Source organism: Parasteatoda tepidariorum, chromosome 7 (assembly GCF_982258835.1).
Source record: "Parasteatoda tepidariorum strain Cologne lab strain chromosome 7, Ptep-v5.0, whole genome shotgun sequence".
Taxonomy (NCBI): Eukaryota; Metazoa; Arthropoda; class Arachnida; order Araneae; family Theridiidae; genus Parasteatoda; species Parasteatoda tepidariorum.
In genome coordinates this window covers 65,530,123-65,550,664 of record NC_141761.1, presented here as the reverse complement: position 1 = coordinate 65,550,664, position 20,542 = coordinate 65,530,123, and the positions used below count along the sequence as shown (strand labels likewise).

At 27.8% G+C, this 20,542-nt stretch overlaps 1 protein-coding gene across 1 annotated transcript in view; it reads right to left on the bottom strand.

Annotated features, from left to right (window-relative positions):
* LOC107452289 (protein AATF) overlaps positions 1-20,542 on the bottom strand; it is a 53,740-nt gene that overhangs the window by 12,229 nt on the left and 20,969 nt on the right. The window contains exons 9-13 of the mRNA XM_016068651.5: positions 17,240-17,348; positions 14,027-14,140; positions 12,065-12,198; positions 7,470-7,550; positions 2,274-2,345 (exon numbers count right to left, since the gene is read on the bottom strand). Of these exons, the coding sequence (XP_015924137.2) occupies positions 2,274-2,345; positions 7,470-7,550; positions 12,065-12,198; positions 14,027-14,140; positions 17,240-17,348 (510 nt within the window). The remainder of the gene's footprint in view (positions 1-2,273; positions 2,346-7,469; positions 7,551-12,064; positions 12,199-14,026; positions 14,141-17,239; positions 17,349-20,542) is intronic.

The following is a 20,542-nucleotide window of genomic DNA, read 5'->3' as shown; positions in this document are numbered from 1 at the left end:
TAAAGAATCTGGAGTACCAGATATTGATCTAATTGATGCCACCAGGATGAAAAAACGATTTGCCTATCGTCCAAAAATTCGAGAGGACTTAAGAAAACGTTTCCGAATTGAATATTTAGGACAACTTAAGGATTTTGCCCGTAAAAAGAAAGACTCTCAACTTAAAGAAGGAGAAATCGTTCTGCGCGCAAGAACTCGGCATGGATCATACTTACGACCATGTCGAAAACTTTATAGACTTGAATTGCCTAATTGAGTTTCGTCATGACATTCGTCGTTCAAAACTCAAGGTGGGAGGATGTAACGAGCCCTCACCCCCAGATGTCATCCCCCCTCAGCCAAGAAAACTATCCCCAGATGGCGCCGCTGGCGCATCAGAAGTAATAACTTTTATTTTTCAAAAACTTAAAAACAGTAGATGTGATGTAATGTAACTAGAGACGCGCCATGCAGCGCTAATACCTAACTCAATGTTTTGATCACTCTATAATCATCATTTACCATTTCATGTAAATTCATCTTCATCTATTTGTAATTAAAACCAATAAAGGTTTATGAATCATCAAATTGGCGGTCTAAAGGTAAGTGGAACATTTTCCACTATTCATATTGAAAACAGGAATTCATTCAGATTGAACATTGAGCATGCAGTTCTTTTCTTTAAAATATCATACGAATCATGATTATTTCATTTTATTCATTTAAAATCCAATTTTTTAAAAAAAAACAATCTACCAAGTAAATAGACAAAAAAGAACATAACTTAACCATAAAGTAATGATTATATAGAATTATATCATTAATAATATAACAATGTGCCAGAATGTAGTAAGGGCGATATTGCTGTGCCTTTTCCTTTTTTGTTCATTTACTATGTATTTTCTAACTCTCTATAAAGCCTTTCAAGAAATAAATTCAAATTTTTTTAGTTCAAGAAGCTGAGTTTCAATTCATTCGGTTAGTAAAATACATTTGCTCAGAAAAGAGGGGGTATGAAAAGGGGCTAAGTTTTTCTTACACTTAATTATAAGTTCCTTGATGAAATCTGCAAATATTTTAAAATTAAATTAACCTTTTAAATTTCAATAATACACGAGAAAAAATTGTGCAAACTAAAAGTGGTATTAAAGGTCAACCTAGTCATCTTAGGCATAAAGTTTAAAAGATATTGAAAGTTAAAAAGAATTAAGGAATTTTCTTATAGTTTTTTAAGGCGATGTTACTCTTTTTCACTCCATATTTTTTTTTACTCCTTGTCATGTCTACAAATTCCTTGTACATGTTTTCAAAAGCGCTTGATAAATACAAAAGATATGCATGATTTTAGAAGATGGAGCACTATTCTGAAAGCTATGTTAGATTAAAATTTAAAGGTGCTTTTTATACATTTCAATAAATCAATAAAAAAAAATTATACAGGGTTGTTACTATATATATATATATATATATATATATATATATATATATAAATATATATATACATATATATTTCCTAAAATTACTGAATCAGATTGTAATAAGTTTAATCAAGGGATATATTTTAAGTTTTTTTAAAATCATTCAAAAAAAAAAAATTTCCCCCTTAATTTTGTAAAAATATAAACAATTTTGTACTGTTAAAAACATATGAAAAATTGGAATTCTAGATAAGTCTTTAGAAAAATGAAAAAAAAATTGTACAAAATTGGAATTCTAGCAAAGTCTTGTCAAAAAATAATCTAATATTTTAATATTCTGCAAATCTTAATGTTTCTGAAGCTTTTAACTTTTCTCTATTACTAATTACAAAACACATATCTACCAGTAAAAGAATACTCATCTCAACAGACACATAAAGTTCTTCTTTTTCTGCCAAAATTGGTTAAAGAGAGGGAGCATGTGACAAAGGAAGTTTTGGATGAAGAGAGATTTGAAAATATAATGGCATGCTTTCTCTTCTACTATTCTAGCCTGTATTAAAACCACAGAGCATTGGTTCTAACACGTAAAAACATGAAGTTACATAATCCCAAAAATAATTTATCTAAGGTTTCAGTCAAATTTTTAATGGCATGAAAAGAGAGTTGCAGTTCATAAAGTATTAAAACATTTTTACTTAATATAAAAAGTTATTAATTACAAGAATACGATCTTAATTCTTGAAACTGAAGTTTTTTTTATAAATAATATTTTGAGGCAGACAATGTTTTAATATACACAAATGAGTATGTTTAAAAGTAGTGAATCAAAACAGAATAATATTTATATAATTTATAGAGAATATTTCAACAAACCTGGCTTCATCTGACATTGTTGTACTTCGAAGAGGAGCCATATAATTGACAAGTTTTGGATGAACATCATACCTAATAAGCAAAATGTAATAATAAGAAAAGTGTAGGAAATTATTGAAGTGATGTAATCTAACTATTATTTTTCCTTGTCTTACTTACTAATTTTTTTTTTAAATTTAAAAATAGGTATAAATTGAGTTGAATCAATCTTTGTATGAACAAAAATTTTTCTTTTGGACAGGAATGTAAAAGAGTTTTTGATAATTTAACAAATCAAATGATACCTAACTCATTTTGATATTACAAGTTTGGGATTTTTCTCAAAAATCCTAAAATAAATTTGAAACTGTTTTTTTTTTTTTAAACATTGAAACATAAATTGTTTTTATCTACTATGACAAATTAACGTTTCATAATTACAAAAAAAAAAAAAAAAAAACATTAGTTAGTCAATTGAGATTGTGTTGCAAAAGTAGATTGATCTTTAGAAAATTCTTAATACTTTAAGTGTAGTTACACTATCACTAGGTTAAATACTTTCCAATGACCTTACAAATTGGCAGCTGTGCAAAAAGGAAGATAGAACTTAGCTAACAATTAATCATTATTACTAAATTAACACTTAGACTACAAGTGAATCATTACTTGTTTACTATAGCTCTACAACCTTTCACAAATTAGAGTATTTGTTTTTTAAATTTTATAATGTACAAACTAAATATATCACTCTCAAAAAGGTATGAAAATTTATAGCACTATTAAACACCTGTAACTAATATAAAAATTAATATTCACTTACCAAATTAAATTAACTCACAGAATTAATTTTTAACTATTCTTTTTGGAAATAATACATTAATTAAATATTATGGTAAAGATCAAAATTATACCAAATGGAAAAAATATAAATAAAACAGAAATATCACACTTCTATCATAATTCTCTATTAACTATTGCTTTACAATAAATGGAAAAAATGGTTATTTTCTCAAAGGAAAAAAAAATTATTTATTCTAAAAAATAATGATTATTTCTAACAAAAAAGTGACCACATAGGACATGTATATAAAAAGATTAAAATTCACTTTACAGAATATTCCCAAAATTAGGTTTATCATGTGTGGGAACAGGGTGTCTACTGTTTATGAAAATTTTGGTGACCTTTATTCTAAATTCGATTATTCGGATTTAAGCTAACTAATTTTAACAATACAATTTCTCTAATGAATATGATATTGATGGACAGAAATTAGTTTTTAAAAAGATGCAGTAATTAGTAGATCTAATGAAAGATATTTTTGTTTGAAATGGTAGATACTATGAGGACAGCTTTGGCCATCATTCGCCTACATGTTGCCAAAATTCAGAACGTGTTAATAATATTTTGATTTAGTAATTTACTTTAATTCGCAATAAAAAAATATTGTAAGTTTCAAATGAAGACTGCAATATTATATTGCAATCATTGCAATTAATATAACATTCAATGAAATTGGCTTGGTGGACTACAATGAACACAAATTTGCCCAAATGAAGATACTATAAAGCATCAGATTACTTTTTTTTAATGAACATAATTTTTTGCAAAATTTTTACTACAGCATCTTAATTCCTTTAATGCGTTTAGAATTAATGTTGCATGTTTTTTTTAACAGCTTTCTGAAGGTTAAAGTTTTGCTTCCTTTGACTTCAATGATTCAACACCATCAATCAGAGCTTAAGCTAAGTTAATTTGTATATTATTACATTTTGAAATTGTTGAATTGAAGTTTTCCTTATTCTTCTTATTTTTTATTGATATTCCCTCAGAATTCAATTTTCATATTTTGGATGTGCGTTTTCATCTTCTTTACAATTTTATTTTCTTCAGCTCTTTTATTCGGTTGTGCTTCAATAATTTCTTTTTTGTACATTTCATAAGAGCATTTTGAGACAATTTTAAGAGCTCTTTAGTTGTAAGCACAGAACAGGATCATTATGAAAAATTTTTAAGCCAACGAAGACATTTAATAGAGCATTCAATGTCCCTTCATTCATTGAAGATTTTTCTTTAGTAAAATTCTTCCAAACAAAGAAACTTCTCTCTTGACATCTGCACGTCTATAATAAATTGAGACACAAATGCTTGAATATTTTTTTTAAAATATTGATCTAATTAATTAAAATCATGCCAAATTGTGTATTAGGGAAACTTATTCCATATAAAAAAAAAATAGAAGTTTTCGACAAAACGCCACCCAACAGCAGTGATTCACGCTCATTTGGAGATTCACAGAAAAGGTGACTTTTCTAATAAAACATAAAACTTTCAGTGACCTGCTTCGATTACTGACCTTTTTTTCCCCTAGTGATAAATCAGTTATATTATATCATAGTAATATATCTATTAATATTCATTATTAGTTCAATTTCTTTGCAAAGATGTTATGGTGATTTAAATTACATAATTTTAATTACCTAAAAAATAATTCATTTATCATTCATTATTATTAACCAGAAATATTTATATTATCACTAAAGAATTATTTCATATTGCCCTAAAAGTTATAATATATGGATGAATTTTTGTTCAATAGCAGTTAAAATACTTAAGTAATTCCAGAAACATTAAACACTTAATAAAATTACATAAAAAATCAAATTAGAACTTAAGCTTCCATCTGTTGGGAATAATCAAAAACATTCATTTTACTTCTGAAAAATATATGTATACAGTCGAACCTGCTTAAGAAGTTTTTCAAGAGAGTGGAAAGAAATGACTTATTAAACGGGAAAACTTCTTAAACTGTTGAAGTTTAAAAATATATAAATTTTTCGCTTTACCAATTACTAAAATCGGTAATTTTTCTGTACCATTCATACTAGCCCCAACTAAAAGTGCCAAATGTTTTTTATTGTTTCTTCTTCCATGGCAACGTTTACCTTTAAATGCATAAGTTTTATCGGGTAAAAGATTGAAAAACAATCCACATTTCGTCATGTTAAAAATGTCCATTGGTTGATAACTTGAAATACTTTCAAGTAATTTAGCTTTCCAATCTTCAGCTTCTTGTTAATCAATGCTGTTACAATCTCCCTTAATTGTTTTCTAAACCAATCCAACTCATTTTTTCATCCGATCAATTCATCCGTTTGAAGGCGTGAAATCAACGTTTAATTTTTCCGCAATCTCTAAGGCTTTCCCTCTAAGTACAGTTACGTTGACAGGAATATTCGAGGATCTTGCTTGTTTAAACCATATCATCAGTTTTTCTTCATTTCACTATTTTTATTTTCTGGGATGTTACCCAACAAGAAGAGTTTAAGATGTTTTTCTCAGCAATAATGCAAATTAACATAGAAAAGGGGAGATTTAAATTTTTCGCTATTTGAACCCTTGTTAATTGAGAATAGCTGTCAACAGCTTCTAAAATTTTTACTTTGTCCTCAATAGATAGTGTTTTACGTTTAATGCCTTTACAGGACAAAATCAAATTTTTCTCTACGATATTTAAGATAAAAATCAAAATTAACCTTCACACTAAGAAAACTTCGAACAAAATGCTTCTAAATGTTTCGATATATCTTTCGCATCAGTCACTGCATGCCTCATCAGGCTTTGTAATTTTCACTTACAGGGGACGCAATATCCAAGCAATTCCCCAAATTCTTATCAGTTTCATTGTTCATCTGAAGGTTCACATTTCTTTGCTCACACCTGCTCCTGATGCATCACCTTCTTTTGTGTATGGAGGAGCAAGGAAGGTCCGTGGTCTTTGTTAATTTTGCATAGTCAACTTAACTGTTTTTGTCACAGAAAGGAAAAACTAGATAAGACATTTTAAATATAAAGTAAAAAAAATGAAGAAAATTTGAAGCTCGTGAAAATTATAACTTGTTACGTGGGAAAACTTTTTAAGCGGAAACTTCTTAAAGGGGTTCCTCTGTATTTATATATATATATACATGTTAAGAACTTTTGCAATATTTTGTAAAATGAACCATAGAATTTTTTTTATAGTTAGGAACTGTATTTGAAAAAAATCATTACAAAATAAAATTTTTTAAAAAAGTTATAATTATTGAGTATTACAACTTGTTACTAGTTAAAGCAAGTTTTCTATAAGTTTGCAGGATTTTTTTCTAAAGGTTGAGCTGTAACTTCATCTGAAAGTGGAATACTGTATTTCAACAATACAAGTAACACTTGAGAAATTTAAGTTACACTTTTGAATCGCAAAACATTCTTTTGGACCATGAACTTTGAAGTGAAGATGCAAGTTAAAAATAACAGTAGGGAAACTTAACGTTGGGGTAAAATGTAATAAAATTTTAGCATTACAAGATGCAAAATTAAAAATTAAGATCAAACGGAATAGGGATTCAACTTTCTCTATGTTAATCTATGCAGAAGTGTATGAACTCAATTTTCTTATTTATTATATCACTAATCTGATTTTTTTTTGAATTTATTGAAAAGTGTTATACTATATCCCGCAACCAAAATTTAAACTTTAAGGTCACAAGCATTTTCAAAACTTAAAGAATGAAAAATTTTGAATTTTGTAAAAGTTTTAAAAAGTAAAATTTTGATCACTAAGTTCTGTAGAACACATTTCAATGAATAAAATATTTGGTTACATAATCAATAAAAAAATTGCACTCATACAATTCCTTGCAAGTATACATGGAGAAAATAGTATCCCTTTTCTGTTTGAAGGAGACTTTTTAGCTCCAAATTTACACTATTGACAGAGTTGTTCTTAAAATTACACTTTGGAGTTGAGCAACAGGTTTAAGTGAGAGTGGCAATAGAAAACTCAATTTTAGGGTAAAAATGGGCTTACATGACTAAATGTGACAAGGTACCATTTAAAAATTATTTTCCAAATTCCTATTGTGATTTTATACTCCTTTAACATCAATAGTTTTATAAAAGCTTGTAAGCTTTTTTTTTTCTTTCTAAGATAGCAGCACAAAAATGAAATCAGAATAGAAAATAAAGTTTTAGTGCTAAATAATATTTTATAGTAAAACTATTAAATTCTATTTCTTCCTTACTTTTAAACATAACTGTTTTAGTATTATAAATATGACATAATGGGTTTTTTGTTTTTGTATGAGTCAGAAGAGTTAAATTTTGCCAATTTATAATAATTCCATTTTAAGAAAAAATGAAACACTAATTCAAAAATAATAGAACCAAAGTATATTTACCTAAGTTTTCTTCCTTTACTAGCTTTTGTATCAACCTTCCTTTTCATCTTATTTCTGATTTTTTGCAATTCCATTTGTTTTCTAAAAGAAAATATAATTAAGCATGTAAAATATTTTCTGAGAAGTAATTTTGTTCAAATTATAAGAGTCCCGTAATTGTCAAATTGCAATAACCCAAAAATTTAAAAATTTATTTCAAATGGAAAATACATTGATAACAAAAATAGCATATGAATTCAAAAAAGATCAATGATGTAAAGAATAAGAAAATAGTTGTTCACTCATTTGACCTCTCCCTTCTCAATAGTTCAACTAAGAAAATAGGAATAAGGAACAGGATCATTTTTGAGAAAAGAATAAACTGTTTCAGGAAGTTAATTTTAGACAAGAACAAAGACCTGGTCCAGGGTCAATAGTTTTCAAAATTCTTAAGACAGCAATCACATTAAGAATGGCCATTCAGGAAGTTCTGGTCGGTCGAACTAAGATATCAAAAATAAACAAATTTAAAAAACTTTGAGTCTATTTAAGTATATATATATATATATATATATATATATATATATATATATATATATATATATATATATATATATATATATATATATATATATATTTATATATATAGATATATAAAATATCGAAATGTAGAGAAAACATGGAAAAATTACAGAACAATGAAAAAGGGAGAAAAAAAAAAGACAAACTTTTTCAAAATTTGATAAAAAAAAACAATGGATACCCAACTAAAGTAATTAAATTCTACATTAAATCATTGAGTTAATTGTATACTATTGTAAATAAATTTACTAAAAAACTTCTTTGATAATTAATATAATTTTTACCATGCACATATCCATTTCAGGCAAATCCATGGCTAAAATTATGTGCAAAACAGGCAATTCATGCTTCTTTCTCTTTTTTCTCTCAAATAAATAAAAGTTAATTTTCTAAAATTAATACAAACACGAAGTTAAAGTTAAGTACATACGTTAATATATACGCGAAGAGTTTAGTTAATTATGTGAAAGAGATTATTTAAAGAGATTATTTAAAGTTCTCATCTGTTAGAGGGGCTAGTCTACAATTAAATTAATATTTCTTTTTAGCTTTAGTTTTAAGATCCATTTAATTCTATTAAGCTATTATTTTAGATGTTACAATATCCCCCCTCTCAAAGGTGTTGACCCGGCGGTGATCAGGCTTCACATAACATCTCATTGAGGAAAGATCAAAATCCTTACTTACCATATTCTATTTAAACTATTTAAAATTAATATTAATCTGAATGATTCAGATCACATGATCTGAATTACAAAAGCAATCTAAAAATAAAAACAATATTCAAATCTTATGTTAACAAAACATATGAAACTACCTCAATTGCAATGGTTTCATACTAACTCTCATATTCTACTTAAGATGCTAAAATAACATCTGATGTAAAAAATAAAATAAAAACATAGTTGCAATTAAACAATAGGCCTTAAAAAATTGCTACCTAGGTTTAAGTCTTTGTGACATAAATCATTTGATTGAGGATCCATTAGCATACTTATAAAAACTTCTATAAAAAACTCTTAAATCTTCATCTTACAAAACTTTAAAATACTCATATATTTTCTCTTTTCTGTTATTCTTTAAACTAGCCATCTAAAATATTTTCTTTAACTAACTCCTTAAAAATACTTCACGTGAAGAAAAAAAACTAAATCTCCTCTCTTCATTTCTATAAATCTCTTATATACTTCTTAATCTCACTAATTACTATTCTTTCTAATACATATCTTACAACTACTTTTCTTATTTTCAAAAAATAATCATTTTTAGTACTTATTTCCACAAATATATTCATTTTTAGACCTAAAAAATTAAAAACTCACTTTTTTAAAAACATTTTTGGCATCATTGCCACTTCTCATTCTTTGTGACTACATGTCACTACAACCTTTATAAAGTATAGACATCTTTATAAAATACAAACATTAAAATATCAAGTAAAAAAAAAAATACAATTCAAAATATAAATTCCACTTCACCTTGGACACATTTGTGTCTTTAATTTGGAATTTAGGATTCCAATATTTTTAAAGGGAATTTGCTTGATAAGGGACTCAGTTCCTCAACAGGAGGAAAACAGCCCCGAATCACAGCAATCAGTGTTATGGAAGATCCTGGCAACCTTAATTGTGTCATCATAATTATATGCATTTGTGGTTTAATATTTCCACAAAAACAAAAGAAGGGGGGGAAAAACTTTGCCCTCATAACCAGTTATCTCAGGTATGGGTAAACACTACGCTGGTTTTTATAATTTAAGGGTAGGATCTTCCAGAAAAGGGGGTAATATTTCTTATCATCATCATCAATATTTATGAGAGTCCAGGATTATTTTTAACAAGTTACAAAATTCATCATTTCTTTCTGGAATAATTCTTCTCTCTAATATTATTTATGACAGTTCAGGATCATTTTTAATAAATTGCAAAATTCAATTTTGTCTTATTATAAAAATACAAAAAATATCAACTGAAATTGACTAATATTTACATAAAATGTATTTTTAATTTTTACCTTCTGGTGTTAAATTAAATTCTTCAGCAGGATAAAAATATCCTAATTTGGAAGATTGAACGATTTTCAAATATATACAGAGCATTTTCAAATACACTGAAGAGCCAAAAAAACTGGTATACCTGCCTAATATCGTGTAGGGTACCCGCGAGTATGCAGAAGTGCCGCAACATGACGTGGCATGGATTCGATCAATGTGTAAAGTAGTGCTGGAGATAATTGACACCATGAATCCTGCAGGGCTGTTCATAAGTGGGAGTAAGAGGGGGCGGGGATATCTTCTGAACATCACGTTGGAAGGCATCCCAAATATATTCAATAATGTTCATGTCTGGGGATTTTGGTGGCCAGTGGCACTCTTCTGAATTTAGACTTTTCCGCTGGCCACCAAAATCCCCAGACATGAACTTTATTGAACATATTTGGGATGCCTCCCAACGTAATGTTCAGAAGATATCCCCACCCCCTCTTACTCTCACTGGTTTCTGGACAGCTCTGCAGGATTCATGGTGTCAATTATCTCCAGCACTACTTCACACATTGATCGAATCCATGCCACGTCGTGTTGCGGCGTTTCTGCGTACTCGCAGGTACCCTACACGATATTAGGCAGGTATACCAGTTTTTTTTGGTTCTTCAGTGTATATACAGCCTTGTATATCGTAACGTATTATAGTATTATTTTAAATTTTGATTATTATCAAATCAGTTATGCAGTAAGAAATGCTGTATTCAAAGAAGTTTTGTGAAATGTAAAAAAAAAATGTATTATATAGTATTTTTTCTTTTTTTTTTTAAATTTTTATCATTTTCAAATGTATATAGCATGTTTCTTTAAATCTGCAACGTATTACAGTTCGAATTGATTTAGTTAGAATTTTTGATTGACTTTATTTTTTATTGATAGTGAGTACAGACTTTTACTTAAAATTATAAGTAAATTTTTTGTTATTACGGAGAGTTTCTTAAATTTTGTTTGCGATGCAATTATTGGGGCTTGGCGAGCGGTAGCGAGCAGGGGCTCTGCCCCCTAGTATATATACATAATCCCCTGGGTATTGTAAAATGAGTTACAGCTTTGCACTACTGTAAAATAATTGCATTCATTTCCATTTGCTGCTTTGGAAATAAGAAAAAAAATTGCAGTATTTTCGTGCATAAATTTTAGCTTTTATTTCATTATAAAAGGCTTAGAAAATTTGTTCCATTTGACTAAATTGCTATCACACCAATGTTAGAAAAAATCATTCTGTTTTTAAAATATCATCACACAAATATAATTGGAAACCAATTCTTATTTTCCTCAAGGTAGAGAGTCATTCAGTTTGAAGCAAATAATTCTGTAATATTTTAAATAAACAAATAATAATAAATAAACTAATGATCAGATGTCTTGAATTCTTTCTTGGCTCCTAATTATTTTGTAGCGTCAGTCACTTTTTTTAAAAACTTTGCCTTTCGCAGTTAAATATTCATTTGCAACTCTTAATATGTAGACTTTTGTGTGTGAATATTTTGTGATTTTAGTTTTATACATTCATTATCAATGTATTATGAATTCTCATATCCATCAGTTTTGAAATGTTTCCAATAAATTAGGATCCACCCAGAATAAAAAGCCCTTATCAACTGTTATCCGCATAAGAGTGACATAGAAACCATTTTAGTATATTTTAATAATTTGAAATTTAGGAAGATAAAAAAGCTGATACTGGGGAGAAAAGTAAAAATATTCCTAATCTAGAAAAATATTTATTCTCTGAGCGATCATGACTCATGATTGATCAAAACTCCTCATAAATAATGTTTGTATGTTACAACATATTCTCCATACCTGTTAAAGAAGATTGCCAAACTAAAGAACACAACTTTAAATTTTTTTTTTAATTAATAATTTGAAGGATAAAATGGCAGTGATTTAAGGTCTTCAGCAAAATCTTGTTATGTTGAGGATATTTAATTTATTACATAATTGATTTGATTGGAAATTATTTTATCAAAACCAAGCGAATAACAATTACCTAACGATGGATGGATCAATTCCAATGGACTTGCTCTGAATGATGTCTTTCAGCAGCTGACGGTAAAAATCATCATCATCAAATATTTGGGGATCATAATCTTTGAGTAGTAAGTCTTGCTTTGAGGTGATATCCTATCAAAAACTGAATATTAGCAAACATAATGTATGTACAATGAAAAAATTACATTTATAACATCTTGATGTCACTAAAATGCATTTAATAATTTTTTTAATTAAATTTTAAGTAACTTATCTTCTTATCAAAGTGCAATTTTGAAAAGTGGAAGAATAAGGATAAGGTTTAAGGATAAAAAGTGCTACTTTTTATGATGGAATACACAAACATTGATAAGGTATTATGCTGACATTCAGAACAAATGATTTTGAAAGCTCATTATTCCTTTTGACCCCATCAATAGTAATTAATATTTTGATTTTTTATTTCTACTTAGGTAAATCTTCTTGATTTGAAAAGTTTTGAAATACACAAAATTTTCTATATAGTTATTTATTTATTTATTTTTTGCCTGCAATTAACAGAAATAAAAGGAAACATTGTTTATTTCATATAAATATTAATGTATTTCCCACATTAGCTAAGAATTTTTATTTAAAAAGTTATAAATATTTCTTCTTTCCTTTTTCTTTAATTTAGCATAGTAAAAAATGTAAAGCATAAAAGTATTTCTTCTTAAAAAAAAAGAAGAAAAAAAGCAAAATAGTTCACATTGGTAATTTATTTCAGAAACATTATTTTTACGGGCTAATTTGTGAGAAAAAAAAAAACACTTTTCATTATACTTTATATAATGCTGATGTTTGCAGATTAGGTTAAAAAGTTGTTTGCCAGCACACAATTTTAAAACTTTTTGACTTTCCACTTGTATTATTATTGTAACAACCTTGATTTGTGATGCTATACTAAAGAATATTAAACTAATTGAATATACAACTAGGAAATATTTATTAAAACAAAATTTTTCAGAGAGATAAGCTTAAAGAGAACTTGTATATTCAGCTTTAAAAATTAGATTTATAAAATTTTGGGACTAATTTATATAGAAATTAAGCTAATTTTTTTTAGAAATTTAGAATAGAATACAATTACTTGATAGTGCCTTGGGAGAAAACTTCAATGATTAAAAAATTGGAAGCAATTTTCTTTTACTAAATTAAATAAAAAAAAAGTAAATAGAAATTTAAAAGATAAAAAGCCTTACGATTGCTGATTTCCCTGGACTCACTTGGAAATGCTTAATTTGTGAATGATCCCTAGTTCAATGAATGTGGTATTAATCTCTAAATAGAGCAATGTGGAGGTAAAAAATCGGAAAACTTCACAAAATACCAGAGAGTTGGCATATTGTAGTATAATAATCTTCCCCACTGACTTTAACTTGTTTAGATATTTTCCACTGAATTTCAAGTGTAAGGATGTTTCCTACTGAATTTCACTTGTAGGGATGCAACTAGTGCATTTGCATGTATGTGTGAATAATTTATCCACTATGCAAAATTATTGCCACATTCATACGATATGTACACCCCACTGTCAAAACAGACTCAGCATGAATAAAGAGGTGGTGAAAATTACTTTTTGAGTAGTTAGTGGTAATAATCAGTATGACATAGAAAAAATAACTTTTATAAAAAAGAAAATATGATTTTAAAAGACCCTTAAAAAATGAAAATTAAAAAGCTGTAAACACTTTTTAATAATAACATGCACCCTGGTTTATTCAAACTGCTAGTAATCTGTTTTTTTTTTATTTAAACATAAAATAAAATCTAAACTTGTCAAAATAGCAAAAGAGTTTTGAATACACATTTTTGGCAATTCGAATAAATTAAAGCAGTGATTATGCCACATTTATATATTTAAAATAAAAATTTATATATTTCACACATTTTTTTAGCGGAATTACTATTTATTATTAAGAAAAATTTTCTGAATTCATACTTCAATATTAGATTCATTGCTTTTGAGCTCTGAAAATTCTGGTTTTCCAAGGACTCGATATACAGATCTTTTCAATTGAGTTCGCTTTATTAATCTTGTTCTATCTTGTAGAATCTAGAAGATAAAAGAAATATCAACATTAACCAAGGAGAAAATGACACTTATTCAGCAGCAAGGATATATTTTTTTAAACAAATGCATAGTATATTAGTTATTATACTCAGTTACATATATATTTTATGTGATAAAATATTTATCGACGCCAAAACTTCAGAATTATTAGTTTTATATTGATTATATAAATATAAAAATAAAGATAAAACTTGCATCAAAATATGAATAAGTACGGTAAGTTAAAGTGCTCTTAATCTTACAGGGGAGAGGGGAGAAGAAAATACTCAGAATTTTAGGTTACTGCAGTTAGAAATTTGCAAAAGAAAAGAAATGGAAAAATGAAATCTGATTATTATTTTCTCAAATCTGTTCTGGTATTCTTTTCTCGAAATTGTTCTCTTTTTTGCTTATAAGTGCAGGTCAATATATATGAGAACAACAGACACAAAACTGGCTAATTGATTTCTTGGACTCAAATGAAGAGAATTTACTTGGAAAATAAAAGAAATGTAATATTATTCTTCGAGAGGCAGTTTGAATTTATGTAAGCATTTAACAAGTCAGCAGTTTACATTTCATATTTTTCTGTAAGGGTAGGCTATGAGCCAGTGCTTGTGTAAGACATTGACAGACGTGCCAACCTAACAAAATTAACATTCAGGAGTTTCCCTAACAAGAATTCAGGAGATATCAGGAGGGGTAAAAAAAGGTACACGGTATGCAACATTTGACACTTCTAAGGAATTTTAAGTAAAAAATTTATTAAATATAAGAATGCAAGAAATTTTACACACTAATAGAGCACAAATTGTGGAAAAATATTAAATGGAAATAAAATAATTAAACACAGATTTAGCAACACAAAACTATATTAGGTAGATACTCTTAATTTAAAAAATAAATACCATTTCCTTAATAAAACATCATTCAAAAAACCTTGACACTGTAATAATAATGCACAAAAATTATTAAAAAATAAACAAATTGAAGAACTATTTTTAAAAAAATCAATTCAATACTAATGTATAATAATACTAATGTCTGTACAATAGAGAACCAATTATCCGGGATGCTCGGGACCATTGCTATCCCGGATGTCTTAATCTCCCGGTTTTCTGGATAGACCAAAAAGTGTCGTTAATCGATGTTTTATCGAGCCAAAATTGCAAGGAAAAAGTGTAAACAGATTTTAAAATAAGAGAAAAAATAAAAGCACTCCTAAATCTAAAAAGGAAAAAAATTGTAGAAAAATAACATTTAAAAGAATAAAAAAATTTGCAAGTTTAGACAAGAAAAACAAGTTTAAAAAATAATTACAATTCCTAAATTAACTAATAAACAAAACCAATGATTAAATAACGCAATATATTTCATACCTAATTATAAGGGGGGGGGGACGATAAAATAAAAGGTAAACTTACTAATCTAAATCATAACAACACTTAAAAATTATCGAACCGAAATGATAGTTAAAAAAAAAAGGCACTAGCATAAATATTAAAACCTGGAACAAGGCAAGATCAACGGAATTAAAAAAAAAAAAAACCTAATGATAAAATTTAGGAATAAAAATAATTTATTGAGTGCAAAATTTATCATGAAAAGGGGAAAAAAATCAAACGTAGTGGAATCAGAAAAACAAAACTGCAATCTGCTTCATAAAATAATTGTATGTTTAAATTAAAAAACAATTCTCCTTTTATTTATTTATTTTTAATAAAAACACGATTTTTAATTAAAGCAGGCGTGATTCCACATCAAGAAAAACTTGCGAATGATACCACACTTCCAAAGAATCAGAATTTATAAAAAAAAATAATAATTTATTTCTATTAATCGACGTTAAATAGATAAATACATTCTTCTCTTTCATCTTCTGTTCACTGATATGCATGTGCAATGCATTTTCCCCACCCCCTCGTAAATCAAACAGAAAACGAAATCAGCATGCCACTCTTTTGAGTTTGATTGACGGCCGAAAGGAGAAAATAAAGATCTAAAATCTTCAAGGTCGCGGAAGAAATGACGCTTCTCTGGGTAAACGGCGAAAAAAATTCTCCCCTTCCTCACATTTTCTTCTACTCAACTTCAAGGATGAGTCCAATTTCCGTTTTTTGTTTCATATCGTTTTAGTTTAAAATGGCGGGAGAGCGGAGCAAAATCCCCCCCCCCGGATTATCTAGATACCGTATGCATAAAAAAGAGTTGCAGATTTAGCTCTTTGCAATTAAGTCTTGCTAAAGTAATTGGTACATGATTTGTTGAAATTGGTTGCATACTTCCGTTTCGACTTAGACATCCTTGGGAAAAAAATTTATTTTTAATATACGAAGACTAAACAAATAATGTTGCCAATCGTGGAAAATACGCATTAAACGCTATAAAATCAGCAAGATACAATATCAATTCCAACTATCGAGAGTACGAGTTTCCTCACTCCTGTACGGACGTCACTCGATATCGTCATGTGACGTCATCGCATTCAACTCCACACGAAAGGAGAGGAAGATTCCTACGAATCCCAGTGTAAGGGGTCAGGTGAAATAGGAGTGTTAAAGAGGGGGGAAAATAAAGCACATACAGCTACGCTTCAGGCAGATGGTAGTTCGATAAGAGGGGATGGAATTCACGCTGAAAGAAAAACAAATCTTACGCACTCGCGGAAAAATTATGTAATTTTGAGTTTGGCCGTTGATTGCAGCAAAATTCGGGAGCTTTTCGAATCAATTCCGGAGGGCGGGAGAATAACTCAAAATTCAGGAGAGTTGGCACATCTGCATTGAATTCTGTTTATTGAGGATAAAATAATGGTATTTTGAAAATAATCCCTCAAGTAAGCATAAGAGGGAAGGGAGTAACATTTGTAAAACTAAATAATATTATTACACAATATCTTTTTAAATGAATTTCTTTTAAACGTGAATTATTCTTATTTAACAGATGTTATGAAGCTGGTATAAAACAATTGTTTTCACAATTGTTGGTTAACAATTGTTTATTTTTATTTTAGTTTCGTTACTTATAGTATCTGATTTCAACTGTATAAGTTTCTTAAAGGAAACTATTGCAAAGAAATAAATAAAACACAAAAAATTTTACCTGTTCAATCTGTTTTACTGCTGAGTTGTCAAAGGCATTGAATGATTTTTGAGTCATACGCCCTGTGGATAGTCGAACTTTTTCATCCCATTTTTGAATTATACTGTTTCTGAAAGAAATATATATATATATATATATGATACAATATCAGAAAGTACTCTGTTTTGCGGATATAATCGTGTAGGCTGATGAAAAGATTATATCTTTTTTTTCCCGGTTTTTTTAAATAAAATTTCATGTTTTTTTTTTTTTAACTGTTGTTTGTTATTTTTTTACTTATTATTCCCCCCTTTTTTTCATATGTCTATAATTTTTCTTTGTTTTATTCCTCATTATATATATATATATATATATATATATATATATATATATATATATATATATATATATATATATATATATATAAATGGAACAAAGCAATCCATATATTTTGTTTCATAGTTGATTTCTTTTAATATTACTTTTTGAAATTTAATTACACTTATCAGACAAATAAATAAAACCAAATTCACACAAAACTGGATGTAAGAATATATGAATTAAATGCCTAAAAAGTTATGAATGTAAAAAAAAAGTTTTAAATTTTGAAAGAGTAAGTAATCAATAAAGGGAGACCGCTCTTTGTTGAACAAAAATTCGTCAAAAAAGAATTAAATAGAGACAGTATTTCAAAACAGCATAAAATGTGGTAGATCAAACAAACAATTTTAAAAATAGATAATTACTGTTTATTTTATTTCTATAGTGCCAAGATAAGCTGTAATTGAAGAATTCGTTTATCAACTGGATTCTGTTCTCTATAACTTTTTGATTAATTAATGGTGAGAAAACCAAAAAAAGAAGAGGAATAATTTACATTTAAAAACCAATAATTGAACATAAAAATTCTTTTTAGAGAAATATACAGAATTTCTGTCACACTCGCTCAGTGAATAGAATATCTCTCCAAAAGTGGACACTAGTAAACTTTATAAAGAAGAAAAAAAGAAAACTCCAAATCTACTTTTGATACACACATTACATTTCTAAAAGCAAAGACAATGCACCTACTTCGACGGGTCAGCTTTATGAGTTATTTGTAATATGCCTCCCTATTAAAGCAGGATGTTTTGTGACAGTTGTTATCTGATCTAAACAGCATTGAGAATTTAACATGAAGTTCTTGCAATTACCAAATGCCCTGATACTTGGTTTCGGAAGAAACTGTAGTAAGCAGGCACAGTCGTCCCCACTTATTCGCATATCGGATAATCGAATAACCAGCTTATACGAATAAAAATTTAATAGAACCAACTCATTTTATATAAAGTCAATGTTAAACCTCTCGTTTAAAAGAATATTTGTTGTTTTTTGTCCTTGCCTAATTGCATAAAATAGTGGTACTGAAATGAAAAAAAAATTTTTTTTTTGAGAAATGTTTCACCATTTAAAAAGGAATTTCTGTTTTTTAGTTAATAGATGATTACTTCAAAAGGGACATCCTGTTCATTGCTTGGTCTAAAGAGGTGTTAGGGGTAAAGTTAAAGAATTAATAAAATCTTGCTGCTTATTATACATTGAAGTAAACGAAGGGGGTTTTATCCCTCGTTGAGTTACTTCACTCACACATCATTTAGAACATAAAAAAATACAGATTGTTTTTTGGTCAAGACTTGTGGTCCCCTCTTGCTGCGCTATGAGCTTTGAAAAGAAAAAGTTTCAAAAATCTAACACATTAGTGTACAATGTGTCTTTCTCTTAAGTAGAATAATCATTGCTTATTTCAGTGAATAATGGTTGCAAGTTGTGCACAAAAAGGAATGATTTGAATTAATCGAAGGGGAAAAAAATGAATCTTGGAAACAATAAGTTTCAGAAACTCCCAAGCTATTGTAAAATAGGGCATTAATTTGGAATCTCTCAAGTTTCGAGGATTAGGAAATAATAAATAAGTAAAAATGAAAATTCTGAATATATTTGAAAGGAATACACAAGTCATCAAAGTCTTAGTAGAAACTGAAAGGGAATATCTAATTTTGATAAATTGACGAATTAAAACGGGTATAAAAACAATCTTCAATTATAATCTTTTTCGGAAGGGATCAAATAATGTTTTAGTACCTATATTTTACTTTTCTCTAACATTAATTTATTTTTATGTAACCTTAAATGACATTCATATTTTATGGTACTAACATATACAGTTTTAATTATGATTATTTATTGATCATAAAAGTAAAATTTCGCAAAAATATAGAATTTAAGATTGAATATTGAATCGAAGATTGAATCGAATAACCCGCTTAATTGCATAGATTTGGCTGGAACCAATGGTATTCCTTTAAGTGGGGTTGACTGTATATGAAAAAGTACTTCTGCAATTCATAATTATTAGCTGCAGTGACAGAATTTCACTTTGAGACATTATCTATTCTGTCAAATGGCGTATCATGTCTGTTATGAAAAAGAACAAAATGTGTGCAATGTTATCAGAACACCAAACTCTAAATAAATTGATAAAATAGCACATTACCATTGCCAGCTAAATTTATATGAAACATTACATTAAAAGACACTAATAGAGTTTTATACGGGTTTTTTTTATAGCAAAGAGTTACTTTCTTTTTCTATATATTTCTAACCATGCCAAAAGTTTGAAGATTAGCTTTGTGAATAGACGGGTGTACAACTTTTTTGAGTGAAGGGCCACATGCACAGCAGATTGACCAAAAAAAGAGCACATGCCAAAGTATCGTAGGCAGTAATTGTAGGTAGTAATTGTTATATAAACATCATTGTTCTAGGCACGAAATTTTTTTTATTAGTTAACCTTGTAATATATTTGCATAAAATTAAGTACTTTTAAATGTTTAAAATTAGAAACTGCAAAACTGATTATTTAGAAAATAAAACAGAAGCAGAATCAATTTATCAGGAAAAAAAAATTCAGATAAATTGAAATATTCATGTTTTTTTATCGCATTACATAATACAAAAATCTATTCAATATTAAAAAATATGTTGATACTTTGATTTGAAGAAATACTAAATACTTTGATTTAAAGTAAGTTTATAGGGTTAAAAATGATTAAAATTCAAAAACTATTATTAATTTATTATCCTTAAAACATTTATTTAAATAAAATATAAGAGGCTTCAGGGTTCTTAATTAATATTTTGTTTCATCGTATTGAAAATAGATTAATTTTCCATAAAAATTTATGTCATTTTGTTACAAAAATTAAAATTGTTTTTTTTACAAATCTACCTTTAACATACGATCAACTTCTGAATCAAATAGTTAATTAATTAACACAATGTAGA